Source organism: Drosophila nasuta, chromosome 3, assembly GCF_023558535.2.
Source record: "Drosophila nasuta strain 15112-1781.00 chromosome 3, ASM2355853v1, whole genome shotgun sequence".
In the NCBI taxonomy this organism is placed as follows: domain Eukaryota; kingdom Metazoa; phylum Arthropoda; class Insecta; order Diptera; family Drosophilidae; genus Drosophila; species Drosophila nasuta.
Genome location: NC_083457.1, coordinates 13,705,798 through 13,728,852, shown reverse-complemented (window position 1 = coordinate 13,728,852; position 23,055 = coordinate 13,705,798). Strand labels below are relative to the sequence as shown.

At 38.0% G+C, this 23,055-nt stretch overlaps 2 protein-coding genes across 3 annotated transcripts; one reads left to right on the top strand and one right to left on the bottom strand.

Annotated features, from left to right (window-relative positions):
- The first annotated feature begins 3,738 nt into the window (after positions 1–3,738).
- LOC132790259 (trypsin eta) lies at positions 3,739–5,990 on the top strand. 2 transcript variants are annotated; one of them, XM_060798742.1, is made up of 2 exons: positions 3,739–4,488; positions 4,739–5,990. In XM_060798742.1, the coding sequence occupies exons 1-2, from the start codon at positions 3,757–3,759 to the stop codon at positions 5,072–5,074; spliced, it is 1,068 nt and encodes a 355-aa protein (XP_060654725.1). In that variant the 5' UTR covers positions 3,739–3,756; the 3' UTR covers positions 5,075–5,990. The 2 variants fall into 2 exon arrangements, with proteins under 2 accessions (XP_060654725.1, XP_060654726.1); XM_060798743.1 differs by having other exon boundaries at positions 4,546–4,786.
- A 3,776-nt stretch (positions 5,991–9,766) lies between these two features.
- Positions 9,767–12,878, bottom strand: LOC132792318 (protein BCAP). The gene has a single exon (XM_060801624.1). It carries the CDS (start codon positions 12,631–12,633, stop codon positions 10,021–10,023), a length of 2,613 nt encoding a protein of 870 aa, XP_060657607.1. The 5' UTR covers positions 12,634–12,878; the 3' UTR covers positions 9,767–10,020.
- Between the last annotated feature and the right edge of the window lie 10,177 nt (positions 12,879–23,055).

Sequence of the window (23,055 nt, the reverse complement as noted above, 5' to 3'; positions counted from 1 at the left end):
ACTACGATAAGAAACGTCGTTCGGAAAGTATTTACAAGCTTGGTGACCTCGTTGCCATCAAAAGAACACAATTCGTAGCAGGGCGTAAATTGGCGAGCGAATTCCTGGGTCCATACAAGATCGTTAATGTGAAACGCAACGGTCGATATGATGTAAAGAAAGCAGCAACTAACGTCGAAGGACCAAACATCACAACGACAAGCTGCGACAACATGAAGCTGTGGAAGTTCGTGGCAGAGAACGAAGAGCTGTTATCATCCGAGACGGATGATGAGGATCAGGAGGGCCGAGTGTAAAGTAGTATGTAGACGTGTTGCCAGACCGCAGCAGCAAGGTGGTATTAAAGGCTACGAAAAAGACGGTCACACAGGACGAAGAGGAGAACACAGTCGAGAAAGAACGCGAAGAGAGAAAAGTCGCAAGCAGAACGGTCGTCTGAGATTTAAGTTGAACAATTCGATACATTTAATCTAAAACGTGTATTTTATATTACAAAACTCCCACCCGCGTACCTATATTAAATAAAACTAGTAATAATTATAAAACAATATTACATCATTCTTACATATATATATTTTTTTATTGACTGAACACCTTATTAGAAAATGTTAAGCCATACTCAAAAGGTACGTGATTAAAGAGAAAAAGGAAAAAGCTGTAAGCCCAACTGTTAGTAGGCTTTTCTGCTGAAGCAGATGAAATTGGCGTAATAAAAAACACTAAATATAATTTTGTAGTAGAAAAATTTGCTGAGGGCTCACTGATCTTTTAAAATAAAATCACTTATTGTCTTAGGTTAAATGTAAATAATTGTTAATAAAAAATGTATTCTAACATTTTTTTAGTTATATTAATAAAAATATATTTTTTTTATTAGAAGTAAATAATAAAATATCGATTATTGAACAATAATGCATGGTGGACTATTCAATATATTTGGTATAAAAAAATATGAAAGAGATTTTTAGTTCTATTATATTTTAGCAATATAATGCGTTTTAATTTATACTGGCCTCGCAATATATTAGAAGTGTAGTATTAACTTTGAAGTAATTGGTGTCCAGCATCGTGTAATAGTAACTTTTGCAGTTTCAAGTTGGACCCCATCACTTATTGTTGTCTTGTTCTTAGCACGTTGTTGTTGTTGTTGTCAAAGAAGTTCGAGTTGAGTTGAATATTGTTGCTATACTCTTAGTTTATGAACTTGCCTGCCACGTATAGGCGGTAGCTCTAAATGAGACCACAAAACTTGATGCTGCAACTTTTCTTTCTTTTTTTTTGTGTTGTTGAGCCCCTTGGCAAGTTTATTACATTTCTGCAATTAAGCAATATTTCTTAGTCAAGTGGAAAACTCATTGCGGTTGGTCACTGTGGCAACCAGGGATTAGGATTACTTTTGCCTTAGTTTGTAGCAGTCGCATTCGCATTCGCATTGTGTTGGCAGAGTTCTACAAGATTTGTGGACTGACCACAGAGCCGAGGTACACTCTCGGCGCTCTCAAGTTTCCAAGTTGTGCTCATTAGACAGTTGGTCTGCCGCAGAGCTGACACCTTAATGAGCTGCCCTTGCCCCTCCTTCAACGGCATTTAGTTGCATGTAAATCTCACACAGATGGCTGCTCCACTTTCGAAACAACATCCATTTCCATAAATATCAATTAAGAGCACAAAATATCAAAAGTGACAGCGTCGGCGACAGCAAGACATGCAGCAATAAGCTGCTGCCTCTGACTTGCAGCTTCAGCTCCACAGTTGCAACTTCAGCATCAGCCTCTGAGCCTACTGGGCTTACCTGCTGTGGTGTGGGGTCAACCTACGCACCAGCAGCAGCAGCAGCTTGCATTTTATATAGTAGTATATAATTGGACAATTTACGGGCTACTAGTTGCCCCTCCTCGCCCAGCTCATTAAATTGATATCAAAAGAATGTAGAATGCGCTCCACTTTGGGTGTTGAAGCGTAGTAGAGCCAAGTTGTGGGCGTGTCAATGCAATTGATGCCACGTCAAGGTTCAATGGGTTGCCACAACAGTTCACTGGATTTATGGATTCATTTCCCCTCCTCTCTCTCTCCACTCATTTCTTTCTCGCTCTCTGTTGGAATTCAATTAGTCTGCACCCTCCCACATTTTGCTTAACTGCGACAAAACTTTTCCAACTGGGGGCGCACGAAAATTCCGGCAACGCTATCCAATAAGAGGCTTACTAAGAAAATTATTATTAAACTGCTTTCACTAATTTTCAGGCGAGTGTCTCATTACGACATACAGACAGACTGACAAACTGACGCTCGGGAAGTCCAACAGCAAAAAAAATAGACAGAGAGATGGGGAGAGAAACAACAACACTTTCGAAGCTCTAGTTGGCAACAGTAAGCGTCCACTAAGCGTCAATATTTCATGCTAAGCCTATTAGAGATTATTGTGCCAGCTTACAAAGGCCTAAATGACAAGTGGCAACTGCCACAGCGTGTCCGAGGGGAAACCGAAGGGGGAGGACGCATATAAAACGCTCGCATTTGCATAATATTTGATACAAAACATGCTAAATGAACTATAGATTCGTTAGAATTCCAAAAAGGGAGCCCAGGGAACTATTTTGTTGTTATACCCTGTAGTCAACGATTGAGAGTGGTATGATGTTGCAAATTGTTTTCAAAATTCTGAAGAGAAAAGTGAAGGGTTCGGAAATTTACATTTTGCCAAATAGATTACAACCTAGGGAGAAAACTTGTTGATATATTTAAAACAAACTTGGATCGCTGGAAGTAAAAAACTGTTTAAATTAATTGATTAGTATCATGTTGTTTTAACAATTACAAGACAAGCAGCAGCTCAATTAAAAATATCATCATTCATTCGCTCAACAAATATTATACAACTTATAACTTAGCTTTAATTATATAAAAGGATATCTATTATTCTTAAAATATATTAAATTAAAGTGCCGCAAAATATACTAAAACTTAGCAAGGGTATATTTGAAATATTTATATAGAACAATATTTAAAACATACTGTAGAGTACCATTCCCTACAGACAGAAAGTTATAATACTCTTCCTTTCTATTAATAGTGAGTAAAAGAATATTTACTACAAAAACCAAAATATACTCAAAAAAACAAAAAAAAAGTATTGGGGTCTATTTTAAATTCTCAACTGTAAATTATTACTATCATTACTTATTCTATTTTATTTATTTAATCTACATATGACATATTTTTATTTTTATAAATATCTAATTTTCTATACTGAAATTCAATTCTATATTATGTATAGGTGGCCTTCACTTTCATTTTTTTATGAACGAATCAATTATATAATATGTACGGTACTTCCCAGTCGATCATACTCGCATACAATGTTATTTCACTTGTTGTATACTATTTAAAAAATGCTCAACTGCGGATTAATTGCTGCACCTTCCACGAAAATGATTAAAGCTCGATACGGCTTAAACTTGACTTGTGAAAATGTGAAAATGTTGACACATTACCGTCGCAAACATTTCATGAATACATTTGTGTAGTAGTGTGTAAAATTGCTGGCAAACTTAAAAGTGAAAAGTTGGCACCTGGCTTGGATGGTGGTCTGCTTTTGCTTAACGGAAACTGGTCAGGAGAAACAAACGCTACATACCTATTCTTCATTATAGACAGAAGGCAAAACAGGATTGCAAAGTGGAGCAATGTTGGAACAGCATTTGGTTGCCTTGGCAGCTGTTCAGATTGTGCAGTAACTCTTTTGTGCTCATCACGATGAGATTGCAGCTCATCTGTTGTGTGTTAGCAGTGTTAATGTCTTCTCTGCTGTTGCTCAACAGCGCTGCGGAGGAGCTTAAAGTGCAGCCGATGCTGAAAATCAAGAGGCAGAATAACTTCTTTCAGTGGCTCGCCTCGATACTATTTCCCATCAAAAGACCGACAACAACCACAACTCCAGCAAGTACAACAACTAGGGGCACAACATTAGCAGCCACAACAACTAAGGCAACAACCACAACTGTTTCTCTGGAGGATCGCGAGTGCGTGAGTTGCCGCTGTGGCTTGATCAACACGCTGCGCAAGATCGTTGGTGGCCACGCGACGCGTCGTCATCAGTATCCCTGGATGGTTGCCGTGCTCTATTTTGATCGCTTCTACTGCGCTGGCTCGCTGATCAGTGATCGCTATGTGCTCACCGCCGCCCACTGTGTGGAGGGCGTGCCGCCAGAGCTGATCACGTTGCGCTTCCTCGAACACAATCGTAGTGATAGCGATGCACTGGTCGTGGAGCGACGTGCCATCAAAGTGAAGCCACACGAGCTGTACAATCCACGTAGTTTCAACAACGATATTGCGCTGTTGACACTCGATCAACCCGTGAGCTTTGAGGGACACATTCGTCCGATTTGCATGCCCGAAACAAGTGGCGACTTCGATGGTGAACCCGCAATAGTCACAGGCTGGGGAGCAAGAAGAGAAGGAGGCTTTGCCACCGACACGTTGCAGGTAATTGCACTTTCACTTTTGGTGCCGGGTAAGAAACTAATTTCAGGTTTTTTGCAGCGATGGATCAAACTGAAATGGAAAATTAACTTATCCATCAATTTCTCAATACCCTTTTGCGGCGCATTCAGATACGCCTTGAGCTTCTCCATTACCTTTAAGCCTCGCTTTAAGCTCAAGCTGCTGCACAGTGCCTTCCTTTAAATATCCTTTCAATTTCCCCCAATTAATTATCCCGCTTTTCCACCCACAGGAAGTCGATGTGATTGTGCTCAGTCAAGAAGATTGCCGCAACTCGAGTCTCAGCAGCTACAAACCCGGCCAGATCACCGACAACATGCTCTGCGCCGGCTACGTGGGCGATGTAGCCAAGGATGCGTGCAGTGGCGACAGCGGCGGACCACTTCATGTGCTGCTAGATGAGCAGCCTGGTCAATATCAGCTGGCCGGGATTGTCTCTTGGGGCGAGGGATGTGCCAGGCCGAATGCACCCGGAGTTTATACCCGAGTGAATCGATATCTACGTTGGATTGCGGCCAACACAGATCACGCCTGCCTGTGCATGCCACTTGCCGAGGAGGATTACTAGAGGTAGAAACTGGGAGCTCATCTGTCAAACTTTTCGACTGCCCAAAGGCAACGCACGAAACTTTGGACGTCGCTGTATTAGAAAATTGTTGCATAAACTACTTTGACTCAATTTGCGTGCCATTCATTTTCCCAACAGAGGATATCCATAGCCATAACCATAACCGTATCCATTGGCAAATAAAAAAGCAATTTGAAAGTGGGTTAGCTACCTCAGGAACTTGGCATATTACAATTCGCATTCTCTCTCATCTCCAACTTGCAACTTTTCGTGGCAATCCTCCCCCCCCTCTCTCTCTCTCTTTCTAGTTTTACACACACTCGCATAAATAAATCCCAATTTGCCGCATTTCAACTGCCGCCGCATGCGAAATATTTTGTGCAATTGAGATTGTTATGCATTTTGCATTTGCGCAAAATCATAAAAGCCATACCGAAGACTCCCCCTCCCGAAAAATCCACTAGCAAGGACACATCGTCCTTCCAACCGACCACAGGAGCAACTTTTTCACTCTCTAGATAAAATTGCTCGAAATATTTGTGGCAAACGTTTGTGTCTGCATTTGTGTGTGTTTTAAAGTTGCAACTTGCTGCACAGCAAAGCGATAAGCATAACTTTCCGTTACTCGAAACTACCTCCTTACTTTCAATGAAGATTTAATTCCCAGCTGCCTCTAATGGAGAACTATGAATGTCTTCGAAATTAAAATGAGATTGCAAAGTTAGACACGAGCTAAAACGGGTGATTTTCCCTTCTTGAAATAGAATATCTTGATAGCCACCTTTTTATATTATTATATTGTATTTACAATTCCTTAGTTACGGCTATGTAGTATATGAATGTGCAATAATTCTAGTAATAATTTATATTAAATAAAACTGCAAATGAGTAAATAATTCAAGAATATAAAAATCTATACAAATTATATAAATATAATTGAAAGAAATGGACAAAAATTATACTTTAAATTATGGTAATTATGGTTGTGTAAAAAATTGAAAGAAAAAAAAATAAATATAATAAAGAAATATATTATTCTAGCACAGCGAAGAGTATTTTTAAGTAAAAAACTAACATATACAATAATATGAAATAAAATATTAAATCCTTTGCCAATATAGCATAAAAAAGGAGTATCTGAATTCGCAAATGAAATGAAACCTGCTTTTTAAATGCTATAAAAGCTATTTGGAAGCTATTTCAACATTATTGATCTGCTCTAACTGTAATATTTTTAATGAATTATCCCAATTTTAGTAGCAGATGCTGAGACCATAACAACAACTTGTTTTACGTAGATTTGGCATTATTATTACATTTACCAGTTTAATGACTCTTGAGCTGCAGCGATTTCTACTGTTAAGATTTTAGAGATGAAAATACAAGTTTTTCTGAGTCGCTTTTTGTGTTCACATTACTCACTTTTCTGGATAAGCTTTAAAGCATAGAATCTAAAAAACTAATTGAATTTCTTAACTGCATTTTTTTATTATTGCTGAGGTGTAAGTGTGAGTTAAGATTACAAATCGAAATCCAGCACAGCTTTTCAGCTTTTCCCAGCCAAGTGTAACTGTTTGGCATTAAAACAGAAAACAGAGACGTATTACCAAAGTCGAAGACCCGCTTAAGTCTCACATATCGGAATCGGAATATGCAAATAGTCTGTGGAGCACAATTTCCTTGCATCATTAAAAGTCTTTACGACTTCATATTAAAACTACACAAACTCTAAACCGTAAAGAAAAGCATTTATACTTTGCCAATAAATTTGTCTCACTTTTTTTTGTTTTTTTTGGGGGACAGAGCACATACGCAACCGCATATATAACCGCATATTCGTATGCTCATAAAGATTTCCTACTCAAAGCCATAAAGCAGTCTCGGAGTCTTGTCTTAAACTTAAAGTACGACTGGCCTGCATGGATTTCCAGCTAAACGACAAATAACTTGGCATTTAATAACTCTACGGGCATGACTTTTGCTCTCACTCCCTCCTTATCTCTCTCTCTCACTCGCTCACTCTCTCTCTCTCTCTCCATCGCGCTCTCTTTCGCTGTCTTCACATTTCGCTGTTCTCCAGTGGCTTCATTATTATGCGACGAGTCGACTTCAGGGGCATCATAATTTAAAAACTGCGCTTTGTCGCACAACGAATTTATGTGCTGAAATTAAAGCTGAGGTTGATCATCGAACTGAAGGTTTGGGAGTGTGGTAGCTGAAAAAGAAGAAACAACTCTTGAAGTGGCAACAGAAAAATATTTGTAAATCATGGAATATTTGAAAAAGATTTCAAACTTAAGCGGATTAGGAATTTTCCATTCAAAATATCATATTAGAATAAATAAATAAAAATCAATCAAATCAATCCAAAGGGACTATAGAAGGATAACTTTAATATATTAAAATTTATAATTTACTTTCCAGGTTCTAGGAAAAAAAAATTGAAATCACGAAAGTTTTCAAAAATATTTCAAAAAAACGGGGTAATTAATTCTCCCTTGTAGAATACGTCAACTTGATGTTCATTTTGTATAATTGCAAATCTAAAGGGAAGACTTGATCATATTCAAATGAAATTCAGGTCTATACTATGGAGTTAAAATGTCGGAATATTTCAAAAAGATCTAAAATCAAAACGGATGAGGATTCTTTCTTTTGAAAGTCCATAAATCTGAGGATAAGCTAATATATCATATAATCGATGAATATTTCAAAAAGATTCCAAATCAAAAAGGATTAGGATTCGTTCTTTTCAGAGAAGATCACATTGAATGTAAACATAAAATACTAAAGACTATAACTGACATTTCAGATTAAAGAAAAGATACATTTGGAATTCAGCATGCGCTCAAAATGTTTATTTGATATCAAATTTAATAATCATGTGTCACGTTCATAATTGGAGACTCCAATGATGCCCAATGATTTCACTAAAAAAGAGAATCTCGCCAGTTTCTGGGAACACAGACATGACACATCTCATTATGAGGCGACTCTCAATTGATGAAGTCTCTTCGTTTGGGCCACAAACATTTGCATGGGCCTCCATCCAGATTGAGTTCCATTTCCCTCACTCACAGTCCTTCTCCAATGTTGTTGCTGTTGTTGTGTGTATGTCGCTGTCAGAGCATTTTGTTTATGATTTTGTAGCTGTCATAAAGTTATTAAAAGTATGTGACATTTTTTATGACATTATGACGTCTTGACTCAAAGCCGAGAGACTCCCAGAATCCCGCGTCATGTTGTCCCGAAAAAAACACAACGAGAACACAAAAAAATCGAAATGAGAAGAAATGCCACTTGCTTTTGTTTTCATTGGGGTTTTGCAGCTTTGCCATGAAATATGATATCAAATAAAAAGCAAATTAAAGACGATAAAAATCGTGTCTCGCCTCACGCTGTGCCTTATAAAAATACATTTTCGTCTCCTCGTTCCTTCTTCTTTTTATTTATTTTTTTTTTTGCGCGAAATCGAACCCAAAGGCGACCTGTCTTTAAAATTGGGCTTCGCTTTGGATCTGGTCGGTAGTTGCTGGTTGCTGTTTGCTGTTGTTCATCTTGTTATTTGGTGGCTCATAAAACTTGTAAACATCGCACTGATTGTGCCTCCGTCAAACTCTGTCTCTCTCTCTCTCCTCTCCCGATTTCCTCTACAAAGTTAGCTGCTTGTTTTTTTGTGGGCGTTAAATGTAAAGATATTTTCAGTCAGATTATATTACAGTTTCATTGGGAGTTTCAGTTTCAGTTTCAGTTTTGATAGTCCGTCTCGTGGTCTGTTTGGTGTTGTAATGAGGCGAAGGCGTCTGAGATCTGATTAGGCGATAAGCGTTTTACTGCCCAGTCCTCCATAATATGTGTTTTCAACGTTCCCTTCATTCACATGGTTAGCACTCAACCGCATTATGATCAAAAAAATGAAGGCCATTATGCCCACACGGATTTGCCTTCGCTCGATGTTTCCACATTGTTATTAGACTCATTTTGATAAATTCGACATTTCCATATAAAACAGTTTTATCGTTGGTTTTTCGATCTGATTGATTCTTAAAGATGGTGATTGTGAGATTCAGAGCGGATTTTTTTTTGATGTGTCATGTGTCCGATATTTATGATTTTTATAGATCTACAATAAAAATTATAGCAAGACATCCTCGTAATGCTAGCACTATTTTGTGTTGAATAGACAACCAAACCAAAAACTCCTTCATTATTGATATTCACTATGTTTGAGTAGCCGAAATAATAGATTATCGATATACCAAATACATGTAGTCTTAATTATTTTAATTCTATAGAATTTTAGAATAATATGACACTTGCTTTTATTGAAAGTGATTAGCGGGTTTGTAATTTATAATAAGTGAGCATTCTCGACTACTTACTTTTTATGCTTTGATCTTCCTCCCAAGATACGATTTTATTCGCAATTTATAAATTTCAAAATAAAAGCATTATATTGACATTAATGATAATTGAAAAAAAGGATATTCATGTTTATTTTATGTCACTAGAGATTAAAAAAATTATTTCAAATTATATCAAATGATATTTTACTTAATCTATAAAAATTTCCTATCGTTCCTTAAAAATTTGTAGCAAATCAAGTTAGTTAAAGCTTTAATTGTTGTTTTTCAATTATCACAGAATTATCTTTATTGATTATACAAGTTATAAAATCTTCAATTTCTTCTTTATTAAGTTTCAGTTTATAAAAGTGCTCTGGCACACTGACAAAAATTATGTATATCTTGTATTAAATTGGTAATATAATCTATTTTACTAATAATTAAGCATTAAAACTATATATATTTATAAAGTTTAATATATTTCTAATTACTTTCATTTGTAAGCAGTTCGACTTGCCTTGAGCTCTTGCTTATTATCTCATTTTCGAGTTGCGCAGACCGTAGCGACTTTTCTTGGAATCCGGCTCATCGGTATCGACTTTAGACTTCACGTTCTCCTCTTTGGCTGAAGGGGGAAGTTGCAATTTCGTTTTCTCTTTCTGTTGTCGGTTTCATTGCTGCATACTTTCGCTTCAGATCCTTTGTGACCCCTTCTTTAATTTGTTCATTGTTCATCGGGATCACTATTTTAGTCTCTACCTTTGTCGTCTTGTTCATCTCTTCTCTAGCCTGTTCTCTACTCCTATTGTGCATTTTTTCTTCTTTCGCCATTCCTTTATTCTGTAGTTCTTCTATAGCCCGCTCCTTGCTCATTTTATTTATCAACTCTTCTTTTTTCAGATAATTTTCTAGCAACTCCTCCTTATTCAATTCCTTGTTCAACTTTTCTACCTCTTTTATGACCAGATTCTTATTCAGCAGTTTGACCTCTTCTGTTATCGGTTCTTCTTTCAGCTCCTTTGGTTTTTCTTGGATTAAATTTTTATCTAACTTCTTGACATCTTCAATCAGTTCCTTATTTAGTTCCTTGGGCTCAACAAGAATCATTCTATTCTCCAACTCCTTGGCCTTTTCGTTAATCGGTTCTTCATTCTCCTCTTTGACTTCTATATTCGTTTCGTTACTCAGCTCCGTAGGGTTTCCTATAATCAGTTTCTGGCCCGGCTCCTTGACTTCTATAATACCATCTTTATTTGGTTCCATGGGCTTTACTATAATAAATTTATTGTCTAGCTCTTTAGATTTTTCATATGTCGGTTCTTTATTTAGCTCCTTGGGCTTTACTATAATCAGTTTCTTCTCTATCACCTTGATGTCTTTAACCGGTACTTTGTTCAGCACCTGAGGCTTAACTATAGTCAGTTTTTTGTCCACATTTTTGATCTCCATATTCATCGGTTTCTGATTTGGGTCCTTTGCCTCTATTTTGATCAGTTTCTTATCAAGCTGCTTAACATCTCCGTTAAGGGGTTCTTTATTCAATTCCTTGGGCTTTACTTTATTCAGTTCCTTCTCCACCTTCTTGACTTCTCTTTTTATTGGTTTTTTATTCATATCCTTGGGTTTGTTGTCCAGTTCCTTGGCCTTTTCCTTGATCGGTTCTTTGCTCAGCTGCTTGACATCTTCTTTAACCGATTCCTGTTTCAGTTCCTTGGGATTTACTATAATCACTTTCGGATCCATCTTTGTCAACTCTTGGTCCAGCTCCTGTTTGAATTTCTTGGATAATTCCTCCATCTTCTCTTCCTTTTCTTTTTGCTCCAGTTCCTTTTCTTTTCCCTTTTCCTTGTCTGCACCGTTATCATCTACTTCGGACACAACACCGCATAGTTCCTGCATCACCTGCTCGAGCTCAAAGTCTTCGGGAAGTGAAGTCTCCACCTCAGCCACTGGCTCCTCTTCAGTCTTAACCTCCACAATTGGCGGAGGCGATGTCTCCTCGCTCTTTTGGCTCTCCAGCTCTTCCTCGTCCTCGGAATACACAATGCCAATGGGCAGGTTCTGTTGAAACGAGTTCGCTTTGCTGGCATCCACTACAATGTCCTTGTAGCCGCTATTCCTCGGGCCAAAACGTGGCAGATACTCCGCAAAGAACTCGGCAATCAATGCCGGATCCGTCGTTCCATAGTATCCAGCATATTCTGGCGCTGGCGCCGCTTCAGCCTGTAGCACTGTTTCCCGGGGATTCACAAGCTTGTGGGCCAACTCCTGCGTCAACAACTGCGCCGGCTGTCGACTGTTGCAGATGCGTCCGCGACGTGGCAGCAACTGATCCGCACTCGGTTCCTGTTGGTGCAGCAGTCGCACATCGTTGTGATAGAGCAACAAAGTCTGGAAGCGAGCACGCGCCAACTGCAAAGCTGAATACGTTACGTCCGTTGAGTCCAGCTCCCACTTGGGTGCGGACAGCAGCAACATCTGATCGGGTTGTCCGGCATTGAAGTTCTCATGCAGATAGTACAACGTGGGACGCGCCTCAGCGTGTTGCAAGTGCTGTTGCACGCGCTTGAAGCCAATGTCCAGCAGCTGTTGTATGAAGTGCTGCACGTTGAGGCAGCGAAACATGCTCTGGGTGCCACTGAGATGCTCCTGCAATCCAATGTAATCCACCTGCAACTGTTCGCCACTCGCTGACCAGTTGAGGAACGTCACCAGTGGACTGCTCGCTGCCAAGTGGAGTTTGTGCACAAAGTTATGCTTGAGCAGCGCCTGCCGTACCTGTTGCAACTCTGCCACGCTGCACGCTGAAATGTCCAGCGATTCCATGGGCTCGGGAGCTGCAGTGGTTGCCATGGTTGGCAGATCATTGAAGCTAATCGTGATCTCTGCGGTTGATAACTGCGGATCCAGTTCGCCATTGAGGAACTGACCTTCTGGCACACTGATTGTTATCTGTGGAATCGCTGGCTCCGGGTCCTTGCTGAATTTAGGTGACGACGAAGCCATTAGACTCTCCATCAGTTGCTCATGCGTCAGTGGCATATTGATGTCCGTGTCCATGAGAAGTTGTTCCGCAGTGACAGCACCGGTGTCATTGTTGTTGTTCTCGACAACTTGGGGCATGCCACTCAACGAATTGAAATACTGCAGAAAGTCTAGTTGCATATTGTCCCCTGCATTGGGTTCCTCCGCTCCCATTTGATTTCCATCCATTGGTTGGTACTTTGGATCCCAGTAAATAAAATTAGTCGAGCTTATTTCAAACAAAAAGTCAAGGGCGTTTCTTTTTTTACGACCGAATCGCACACTTGTCTCGCATGAATGAGTTTGTTTTTTGTTTGAACCTCCCTAATTCTCATAGGACCTGTCAAGCTAGTCTAGTGTTGGTAAACACCCAAAAAGTATATCGATTAACTCAAAATTCAGATGAACAAAATCTGTCAAATTCGAATTGAGTGTTGAAAGAACTTTAAACGAAAAAAAATAATATAATAAATGATGTAAGTTAATTTTGCCGTGTTAGTCACTCGATTTGCCATTAGAATATTTATGTTTTACTTTCCAAGAAATCAACTTTATCGACTTAGCAACGTCGCCCTTTACTGTCGTCACGACAGAGATGGGCGCGTGTCTAAAATTTTCAACACGACACAACACGAACACGAAAAATTTTTTTTTGTGTAACACGAACACGCACGGTCGATTTTGGTCCAACACGAACACGCACGAAACACGCACGAACAACACGAAATTTTTTTTTCATATTTATTTCAATTTTGTATCATATTACATTACAATGTAATGATTATTTTGAGTCAGTGAGCTTTTATTAACAATAACCTTTGTTGGAGCCCGGATAAATAAAAAGACGCGCTAAATTTCTTATTAAAAGTAATGGTACTTTATTCACTTTTTATTACATTAAAGGTAAATGCGCATGGCGAAAGTTAACATAAAAACATTAAAATTAATTCATATTTTTGTATAAAAATACCAGTTTATCAAATTGCTGCTGAGCAATCTTGTTCTGCGCTCGCACAGAACCATGCCAGACGTTGAGAACACTCTTTCGCTCGTAGCTGAGCTGATTGGTATATTTAAAATTTGCTTTGCCAGTTTTGAAGACACTTAAGGTTATTAGCGTTTCTCCAAAACTCTAAAACATTGTTTTCATTTTCTTTGCCGCATTTGTAATAGTTATCTATTTCAATGTCGACAGCGCTGCGCTCTAATTTAACCTTTTTAGCATTGGTTTCATCTCTAAATTCAAAAAAATCCTGGGCTTCATTAGCCGATGTGCTTTTCTCAGGACTGGTATTTTCAATTGAATATTCAGATAATATGCCTTTGATCGTAGCAAAAGTGTCATTTCTTTCCGTTTCTGTTAAAAAATTAAGCTGCCTAAACGGCGGGTTTAAAAAAAGACCGACGTAATGCAGGTTGGTTGGCTTAAGACGCTTATCAAGTTGTAAGAGAGTATTAGTTTTAAGTTGAGATATAACAAATGAATCTAACATTTTTTGATTACAGTGTGATTTTAATTTGTTGTACCAAAGAACATAAATATGTATGGTGGGTTCTTTTTCGGAACTAAATTTTTCAGAACATTCTTTAAAAGGTTTTAAGAATTCTAGAACTTGATTTATAATTTCAAAGTCAATATCAGCAATTCGATTCGATTGATTTTTTTCACTTAAAAGATATTTTATTTCATCCTTAACGTCAAATATACTTTGAAGCATAATATACACCGAGTTCCATCTAGTTTGTACATCTTGTTTTAGTGACTTGCTTAATTTATTGTTCAACTGAATGCTTGAAATATTTAACCAATTTCTTCGACGCATCAATAAGCTGCCTAATTTCATAAATTGGATCCTTTTCGAGGACATCGGTCATTAAAAGATTCAAATTGTGGCATGCGCACGATAGTCTCTTAAAATTATTAAAAGCCGAAACAACATTTGCTCCGTTGTCGGTGACAATTACAGAGTTTATCAACTTATTATCGATGTTAAATTGTTTTAAAATGTCGGTTACATGCAATAAAATATTAGCTCCGGTTTTTTTCTCTGCCTCGAATTCTTTAACACCCAATATTTTAACATTTAACTTAAATTCAGCACATATATAATGAGCGCTTAAGCTTACAAAACTCCGCTGCGTGTACGAGTCGGTCCACATATCCGTTGTGAAGGCTAATTGTTGTTCTATAAGCGCTGTGCTTAGCTCCTTATGTATACGCTCGTATTCCTTTATCATGACGGAGTAAGTAAGAGTTTTTCTCGATACGGATACATCCTTATATTTTTGAACGCCATATGCAGCTCCTAGATTTTTATCTTTCTAGCATCCAGCTCAAAGAAACAATGTGATCGTATGTGGTCTACAGTGTGGCCAATTCTTGCTGAGGAAATATACTAAAAAATAGTGCAGTCGAGCAATATTGCCAATAAGGCAAAAAAAATCAAATTTTTTGCTTCGTGTTGTCGTGTTGTTTCGTGTTGTCGTGTTGGAGTGCGCAGCACGAGCACGCACGAACACGCGAAATTTGATTGCGTGCAACACGAACACGCGTGTTGAGTCGTGTCACGATGTGAGACGAGAATTAACACGACACGCGCCCAACTCTACTGTCGTGTCTAGAAGAGGCAAATAAAAATAAATGGCTAAACTCACCAAGTAACAATAAGAAAGTATATTCAACTTCGAAGTAATTGACGTGGGAAATACCCTGTACGTGAGCTGACCTTTTCTATGTTTACATACATATATGAATTTAATTTAAAAAGTGCTTATCGAATACTGTTAAATACAAATGTTACTTTTGTAATGTTAAACAAAAATACCAAATTTAATGCTTACATTTTTATTTTTATTTTACAAAAATTGTATTAAATTTAAATACAAACAATTTATACAATTTTGTTCAAGTACAATCTTATTAAATTAATGAATACATTAGACAAAAAATTTTATAGTTCAACAATAATTTGATTTCCCAGAATATTTGCTTTTATCTCAAAGTGAAAAGTGAATACAACTAGTTTACATTGCAGCTAAGTTTAAATTTAGAAAGTATAAAACAATTAAAATAGAAGAACACAAACATTATGTTTATTATAAATAAATAGAAGTTAAATTGGTTCAAGCTGAAATAATTAAATTATATTTAATGAACTCAAAACAAAACAGTTTTGTATGTAAAAGCATATAAGTATAGAAAATTTCTAATCTTCTTCAAAAGAATTTATCAAAGAATGCATAACTAGTATAACTCATTGATTTAAGCTCATCCAGGGTATAGCAAATAATATAAAATAATGCGTACAAAGAGCCAAACACATTTCATTCCATTTGAATGCATTTTATGTATTGTTTGCAATAAATCTATTGTTATTCATGCAGTTCCTCTTTTCCTTTCCTTTCGTTTCCCTCTTCCCTTTTTCATTTCCCCATCGACGTCGCCGGCGTCACGCATTCAAATGGCGGCAAATTTCAAAGGGGGAAAGTATTGAAAAGTAGTTGGAGATGGGTTAAGGAACTTCCCCAAAAAAATTAAAAAAGGATACACACACGCAATATCAATAATAACGGCGAAGGGCAGCAACAAAAAAGCCGCCAACATTTGACACTCGCTCTCCTCAATGTTTCTCTTGTTTATTATTAGTGTTGTTATTGTTATTGTTGCAGTTGTTGTTACTGTTGTTGTTGTTGCTGGTCGGCGGCAACAGAAGCTTTAAATTGACATTTACATGAATATTTAATACACATCCTTTAATCATGAGGCGTTGGCAGTGTTTGCCTGGCAAATAACCAAGTTCCATGTTGGTTCATTGCCTGAATAAATGGATGGGCATGAACATTGTGGGCATGGACAACGCCCCTCTTTGACCACTTCCATCTCCATCAGCAGCAGCAACAACAACAACAACAACGAAATGGACATGGACACGCAGCATGGCGTCAACTCTCTTTGCCTTCTTGTCAAACAATTATTTTACTGGGTGTTGGAAAAATGTTGTCAAATAAATTGGGAAACTTTGCTGGGCGGTTATAAAATACCCTTGTTAAAATCGAATCTACACATGATTATAAAGATTTATGTTTAATTTAAATTTATAAATTAATTCAATATTAACTAATATAATATAAAAGTTAACTTCGCTACTATGTACATTAAAATTAAACACTTTTTTATCGTTTTATTTGAAGTAACTAACATTCTAATTATAATTATTATTATTATTGTGTAATTATATTGAAGACAACAACAAAATTCTATAATAAAAGACTATGTTCTTTTCACTTAGAATAATAATCTAAAATTTATTAAAAATGTCTAAATTCTTAGATTTATTTTAATTCCATTTTTAATTTGTATTCAATTGCTGCATTTTATGGAAAATACATTTTAATTATTAATACTATTTGATTGCCATTTGTAACTAGAACTAGATTACAATTTTATTATTATATTATATCCCAGGCAATTTTATTTTTTTACTGAATCGAGAATTATAAAATGTTGATCTAGATTTTCAAAAATAAGCTTTCCTAAGTTTGTCAACGAATATTTTATGTGTTTACTTTTGACTTATTTTGGCTTCGCGATCATTTGCTGCATTTTATGGCCAATGCTGACGACTTCCTCTCGATGTTTTTTTTGTTGGGGACCAAGTTTATGGACAAGTTATGATGCCTCCACCAGTTTTATTTGAATTGTAGAGCACAATGAAAGCCGCGAACAGGACGAATGTGACGAATAAATTTACAAGTTCCACAAAAAGCACGCAACGCACGTGATTTTCACAATGTTTCCTTTTTCGCATTTCCTCTTGGTTTTTTTCCCCATTTGATTTTCATTTTCATTTTTTCTCTTTTTCATTGCAAACACGAGCAAAGTTTTTTATGATGTGACGCAATTCACAAAGTTTCAGTTTCACTTGCAACGTGGTTTCACTGTACCATCTTTTTTTATTTTGTTTTTGCTCCCAACCAAGTGCAGTTAGAAATAGAGCCATGTGGCTCTTATCAGCACAACTCGAAAACGAAACCGAAACCGAAACCGAAAACTGATGATCAACTTAATTTCGCCTGACATTTGTGGCATGACAGCTGCCACACATAGTACTTAGTGTCCACAAGTGTTGCAACTTGTTTACGAGCTCGCCACGGGTTCGCTTCGGTTCCTTGATCTCAATCGCGATTCGTCTCGGTTTTGTCGTTTGTCGCTTGTCGCTTGATAAATTGCCAAATACAAAAGTACGTTTTGTCTATCAGTCTTTAAGCATTAAAAATATGTTTCATAAAAAACCATTCTACCGTGAAATATAAAAAACTAACAACAAAATAACGCACTTTTGAAGGAGATTATGGCAACTATTGTATACTCTGCAACAAATACTAGAAGAAAATGGAAAATGCAATTTTAAAATATTAAAAATTACTTAAGTTGTAATTGTCAGGTTTTTTTTATATTTCTTTATTTCAGTTTATTTCACAACAACTTGTTCTCTTGTTCACGTTCTTGTTCATAGTGAACGCACTTTCGTCTCGTGCTCGACCGATACACCTATCGATCGGGCTTCTAACTCGATAGATATTTAATCGATTAATTCTTAATGTTACCTTATGCTATATTAAAATCTAGTATTTACAATATTTACATTCGGCCGACCTGACTACAGATCGACCACGATCTACATACAAAGGGCAATTGTATCATTAACATCAGTGATCCAAGGCTTAAGGCGAGCAGGCTCTAAAATGCCTCTAAAGGGCAATTGAGTTAACTGACAGTCATCAATATCAACTACTTCATACCTGTCATGATCAAAAACACGGTTTATCTTATAGGGCCCCCGGTACTTTGGGGCAAATTTCTTATTAACTCCTGCTGTAGTATCTACATTCCGAATGGCTACATAATCACCGACGTTATATTCTCTAGGAGCTCTATGTCTCTTACCATAAAACTGTTCATTTCTTTTCTGGGAATTTTGAATGTTGACAGATGCCTGCTCACGGAGTTTCACAATATCTCTAGGTTCATCATTGAATTTAGTATCTAAATATTCAGAAAGCTCATCAACTATAGGTCCCTTCTGTATTACTCCAAACAATAGAATACTAGGAGCTACTTGGGTGCTACTGTGTACTGCATTATTAATTGCAAATTCAGCTTTATTGAGTAATTTATACCAGTCGGACTGGCTCAAAGGTTCTGCTAATTTTCCTAGCATTGGTGTCAAAACCCGATTCACCCGCTCTACTTGGCCGTTAGCCTGTGGCGCTCCAGTGGCCACCTTTATGTGTTCTATATCACGTTCTTGACAAAAGGTGGTGAACTCAAGCGACGTAAAGCAAGTACCGCGATCAGATATGATCCTTTGAGGTCGGCTATAAAAGTCAAAATATTTACTTAACGCATCTCTCGCTTCTCTAGTGCTAGTTGTATTTACAGGAAAGAGTTTCACAAACTTAGTAAAGGCGTCAATAACAACTAAAAGGTGCTTTCTCTTTGAAATTAAACTCGGTAGGGGGCCTAAATGGTCTATATGGAGTGTATGAAATGGGACACATGGCTTCGGGATACTGTGTAATGTTCTATCATGAATAGATCTTGGCACTGAATGCAAAATGCACGAAAGGCAATTTCTTATAAAACGCTCCACCTTAGTTCTCATATCTGGGAACCAATAAGTCCGTCTCAAATCATTAACGCACTTGTCCGCTGCCAGGTGTCCTAATTTTTCGTGCGATTTCCTAATAATCTGCTCTTCCATGCAAACGGGTACATACAAACAATAAGAATCATTTCCATTCTTTCTGCATACTAGTCCATCTCTCAACTCAAAGCTACGCGAGGTTCCATTCTCTAGTTTCTGTCTCAATCGAACTATTTCCTTATCCCTCATTTGTTCCGTTTGTAAAATCAAGTCTACATCCTCAGGTGTTGCCCCACTACTCCAACTAAAGGTATTGATTTCAAAAACGCGTCCTCACGAAACTCATATTTATCAACTTTATCATCTCCCCAGGCCCTTTTACCACCGTCCATGTAATCTCTATTCACATCCTCGCAATTAACTCCACCGATATCTAAAGAATCTTCACTAAGGTTCTCTTCCATTATAACTCGTAGTCTCTCTAAAGGATCTTCACAAAGGCTATCTAACAACGCACTATCCCCTGGTGTGTCTCTACGGATTTCTAAAAGGCTTTCTATAAGGTTGTCACTACTAATTCCCACAAGGTTGTCTCTACGGTTCTCAACTAAGTTTTCTCTATGGTTCTCTCTACGGTTCTCTATGCGTTCTTCCTCAAAGTTTTCTAACAAGTCATCGTCGCCACTAAACTCACTATTTTTTAGGGTCTTAACAACTTCTGTCTGTCTGCTTAAAGCATCCACATGGGCCATATTAACACCGGGTCTGTGCATAATTGAATAATCATAATTTTCCAACTCAAGGGACCACCTAGCTATCCTAGGATTAATAGCTTTCCTACTAAGAGTTTGCACTAGCGAATTGCAATCCGTAATTATTCTAAACGGCCTATGCTCTAAGTATACTCTAAAACGGCGTAACGCATTAATTATCGCAAGCGTTTCCAACTCAAAACTATGGTATCTCGACTCTGCCGCTGTAGTTTTACCGGAATAAAATAAAACAGGATGCATTTTTCCATCATCCTGCCGCTGCAATAGTATAGCTCCAAAACCATGTGAACTGGCATCGGTATGAAGCTCAGTTTCTCTCCCAGGACTGAAAATCGCTAAAACGGGTGGGTTAGCTAAAGCACTTTTAAATTTTCAAATGCCCTCAATTGCTCATCATTGAGTGGAAAAGGACCACCTTTCTTTAATAACTCAGTCAAGGGTCTAGCTATTCTCGCAAACGACAGGACAAAACGTCTGAAATACGAAAAGAATCCTAAACATGAATGAAGGGTATGGACATTCTGTGGCACAGGGAAATTTCTCAAGGCTACCAAATGTGTTTCGCTCGGCTTAATCCCATATTTACTAACATTGTACCCTAGGAACTCGCATTCTTTCTTAAGAAATACACACTTCTTCTTATTTATCTCCAAATTATTTTCGCTAATTCGATCCAAAAGTTTTGCCAACATCTCCAAGTGTTCATCTACAGTCTTAGTGGCAATAACTATATCGTCCATATAAATAACTACTCTTTTTTTCTCGAATAAAGTCTGAAAATGTTTCCGAGATAAATCGTTGAAACACTGCAGGACCATTCTTCAAACCAAAAGGCATCCTCAGGTACTCGTATTGTCCTTGAGGTGTAACAAACGCTGTATACGGAACGGATTTTTCTTCGACCTCTATTTGATGAAATCCGCTTTTGAAATCAATCACAGAAAAACAACATTTCCCCCCTCCAAATATTCAAGGCAGTCTTCAATAAGAGGCAAAGGGAAATTATCTTTGACGATACGTTTGTTTAAACCACGGTAGTCAACGCACATTCGAGTTTCACCAGACTTTTTCTTCACAAGAACTAAAGGTGACGCATAGGGTGAAGCACTAGGACGTATAACGTTTTTCTTTAGCAAATCATCGACAATTTCTGCAACTTTCTCTCTCTCAAAATAAGACAAACGCCTAGGTGAACAATAAAAGGGAGTGGTATCGGTTAATCTGATGGACAAACGATATCTAGGTTTAACATTATAATCGTCTTGGTTGTTAGAATAATGATTTTGAATAGTTTTTTGACACCTTCCCGCTAATTCAAGTCCAAACTCCGTTCCTATCTCAAAGGAGTCCTCTCTAAATGGTTCTATACCCGCTATGAATTTGTCCGCGGTATCGTCAAAATCCAAAGATTCTCCAGAATTTATGTTATTTAAGCCTATGTTATGATTAGAATGATTATTATCTAACTTATGATTACTATTACGTATTTTATGTGTAGCATTTGCATTTACGGTGAAAAGAGAAGCACAGTTTGACTGATTAGTATTGATTTTTAATGAACTTAAGGGTGAATGATACTCAGCATTAATGTTTTTCTTATGAACTAATTGAACTTCAATGATCTTAAGTGAATCTCGCCCTAATAATACTGGTAATGGCAGAATATGATCATCAACTATATTTAAAGATATTGAATAGGTTTTAGAACAAAATTTAACAAAGCACTTCCATATGCCCCAAACTGATATGGGATGTCCTCCTAGTCCATAATATTTCGATCTTTTCAAACTTAAAACAACATTATTCGGAATCAAAGACTTATGAATAAAGCTTACGGGGCTACCGGTATCAAGCAAACTTACTATACGTACATATTTTCCCTTTTCACCTAGCAATCCTCATATTTCCAAAGCTTGGACCGCTGCCAATTCCTCCGAGCCAGATCCCTCATGGTCCTGCACTGCTGCTACCATAGTCGTCGTCTTTCGCTTGGGGCACTGCTGGTACTTGTGATCCACACTGTAACACTTGAAACAGGCTCCATCCGGTCTCTTAGGTTGTCGGCAATCCCTCGCCAAATGGCCCATTCCTCGACAATTATAGCAGCGAATAGCTTCAGGATCCTGCATATAATTGGCACGAACTTGAGGCTTCATCATCTTAGGCTGCTCCTCCCTTTTCGACGGCTGGACGGGCACCTTCTTTATTTTGTCATAAATCGTAATTTTTGTGCGCAGCTCTTCCAACGATTCGCAATAAGCCATTGCAGACGCATCTCCCGAATTGTCTCCTAAGCCTTCAACGACGAATCGAATTATATCCTCCGTTGCCACCTCGACTTGTCGCGCAATGCCGCACATGACGAAAAATATTGTAGGGCGCTCTCATTCTTCGACTTCTTTCTGGCTTCTAATTGCTTGAAGACGTCGAGCACGGTGACCCTGAGATCGAACACAGCTATCAACTCCGCTCGCAGTACCGGCCAAGTGAGAGCAGCCGTCTCAATCATGAATGATCTGGCCGATCCTGTCAACAAACGTTTGGCGAAAATGAAACGTTTTTCTCCGACACGCAGTATGTATCCATTATTTTTACAAAATCGTCGATCCAGCGCGTCACAGGGTATCCAGTATCCCCCGGAAAAGGTTGGATTAGGGCATTCAAGTCACTCATGTCGATGTCTTCTCCTCGAGCTGGTTTATTCTGGCTCAACGCATTTTCCAAATCAGCAACACGTTTACGCACAGCATACAGCATCTCGACTTGTTGCAAATGTTGAATTTCTGCCTCTACGTTCGCCGCCACTTGATCACGATGCTGCATGTTCACGACCGCAATGTTCGAAACTTCCAGAACCTCGCCAGACGCCGCCGCATTGCCGCCATTTTTCGGAACACTATCGCTGTCTCTCTCACTCTCATGCCCAATAGGGGTAATTTCACCACCACCGACGCCAACGTGATCATCCGGACTTGAGAATGCCGCTTCTACAGGCGAGCCGTTGCTCAGCTCCCGCTCCTCCAGATGCAGCTTCTCCACTTTTCCTTCCTCCATATTTGTCATAACAACTCTCGCAGCCGCCCGCAATTGATAAATGGTAGCGTCTTCCTCGAAACGCACGTGTTTTCTCTCCAAAATCGCAACTAGCTCAGATCTTGACTTTTTCAATATATCTTTATATCGCATCACAC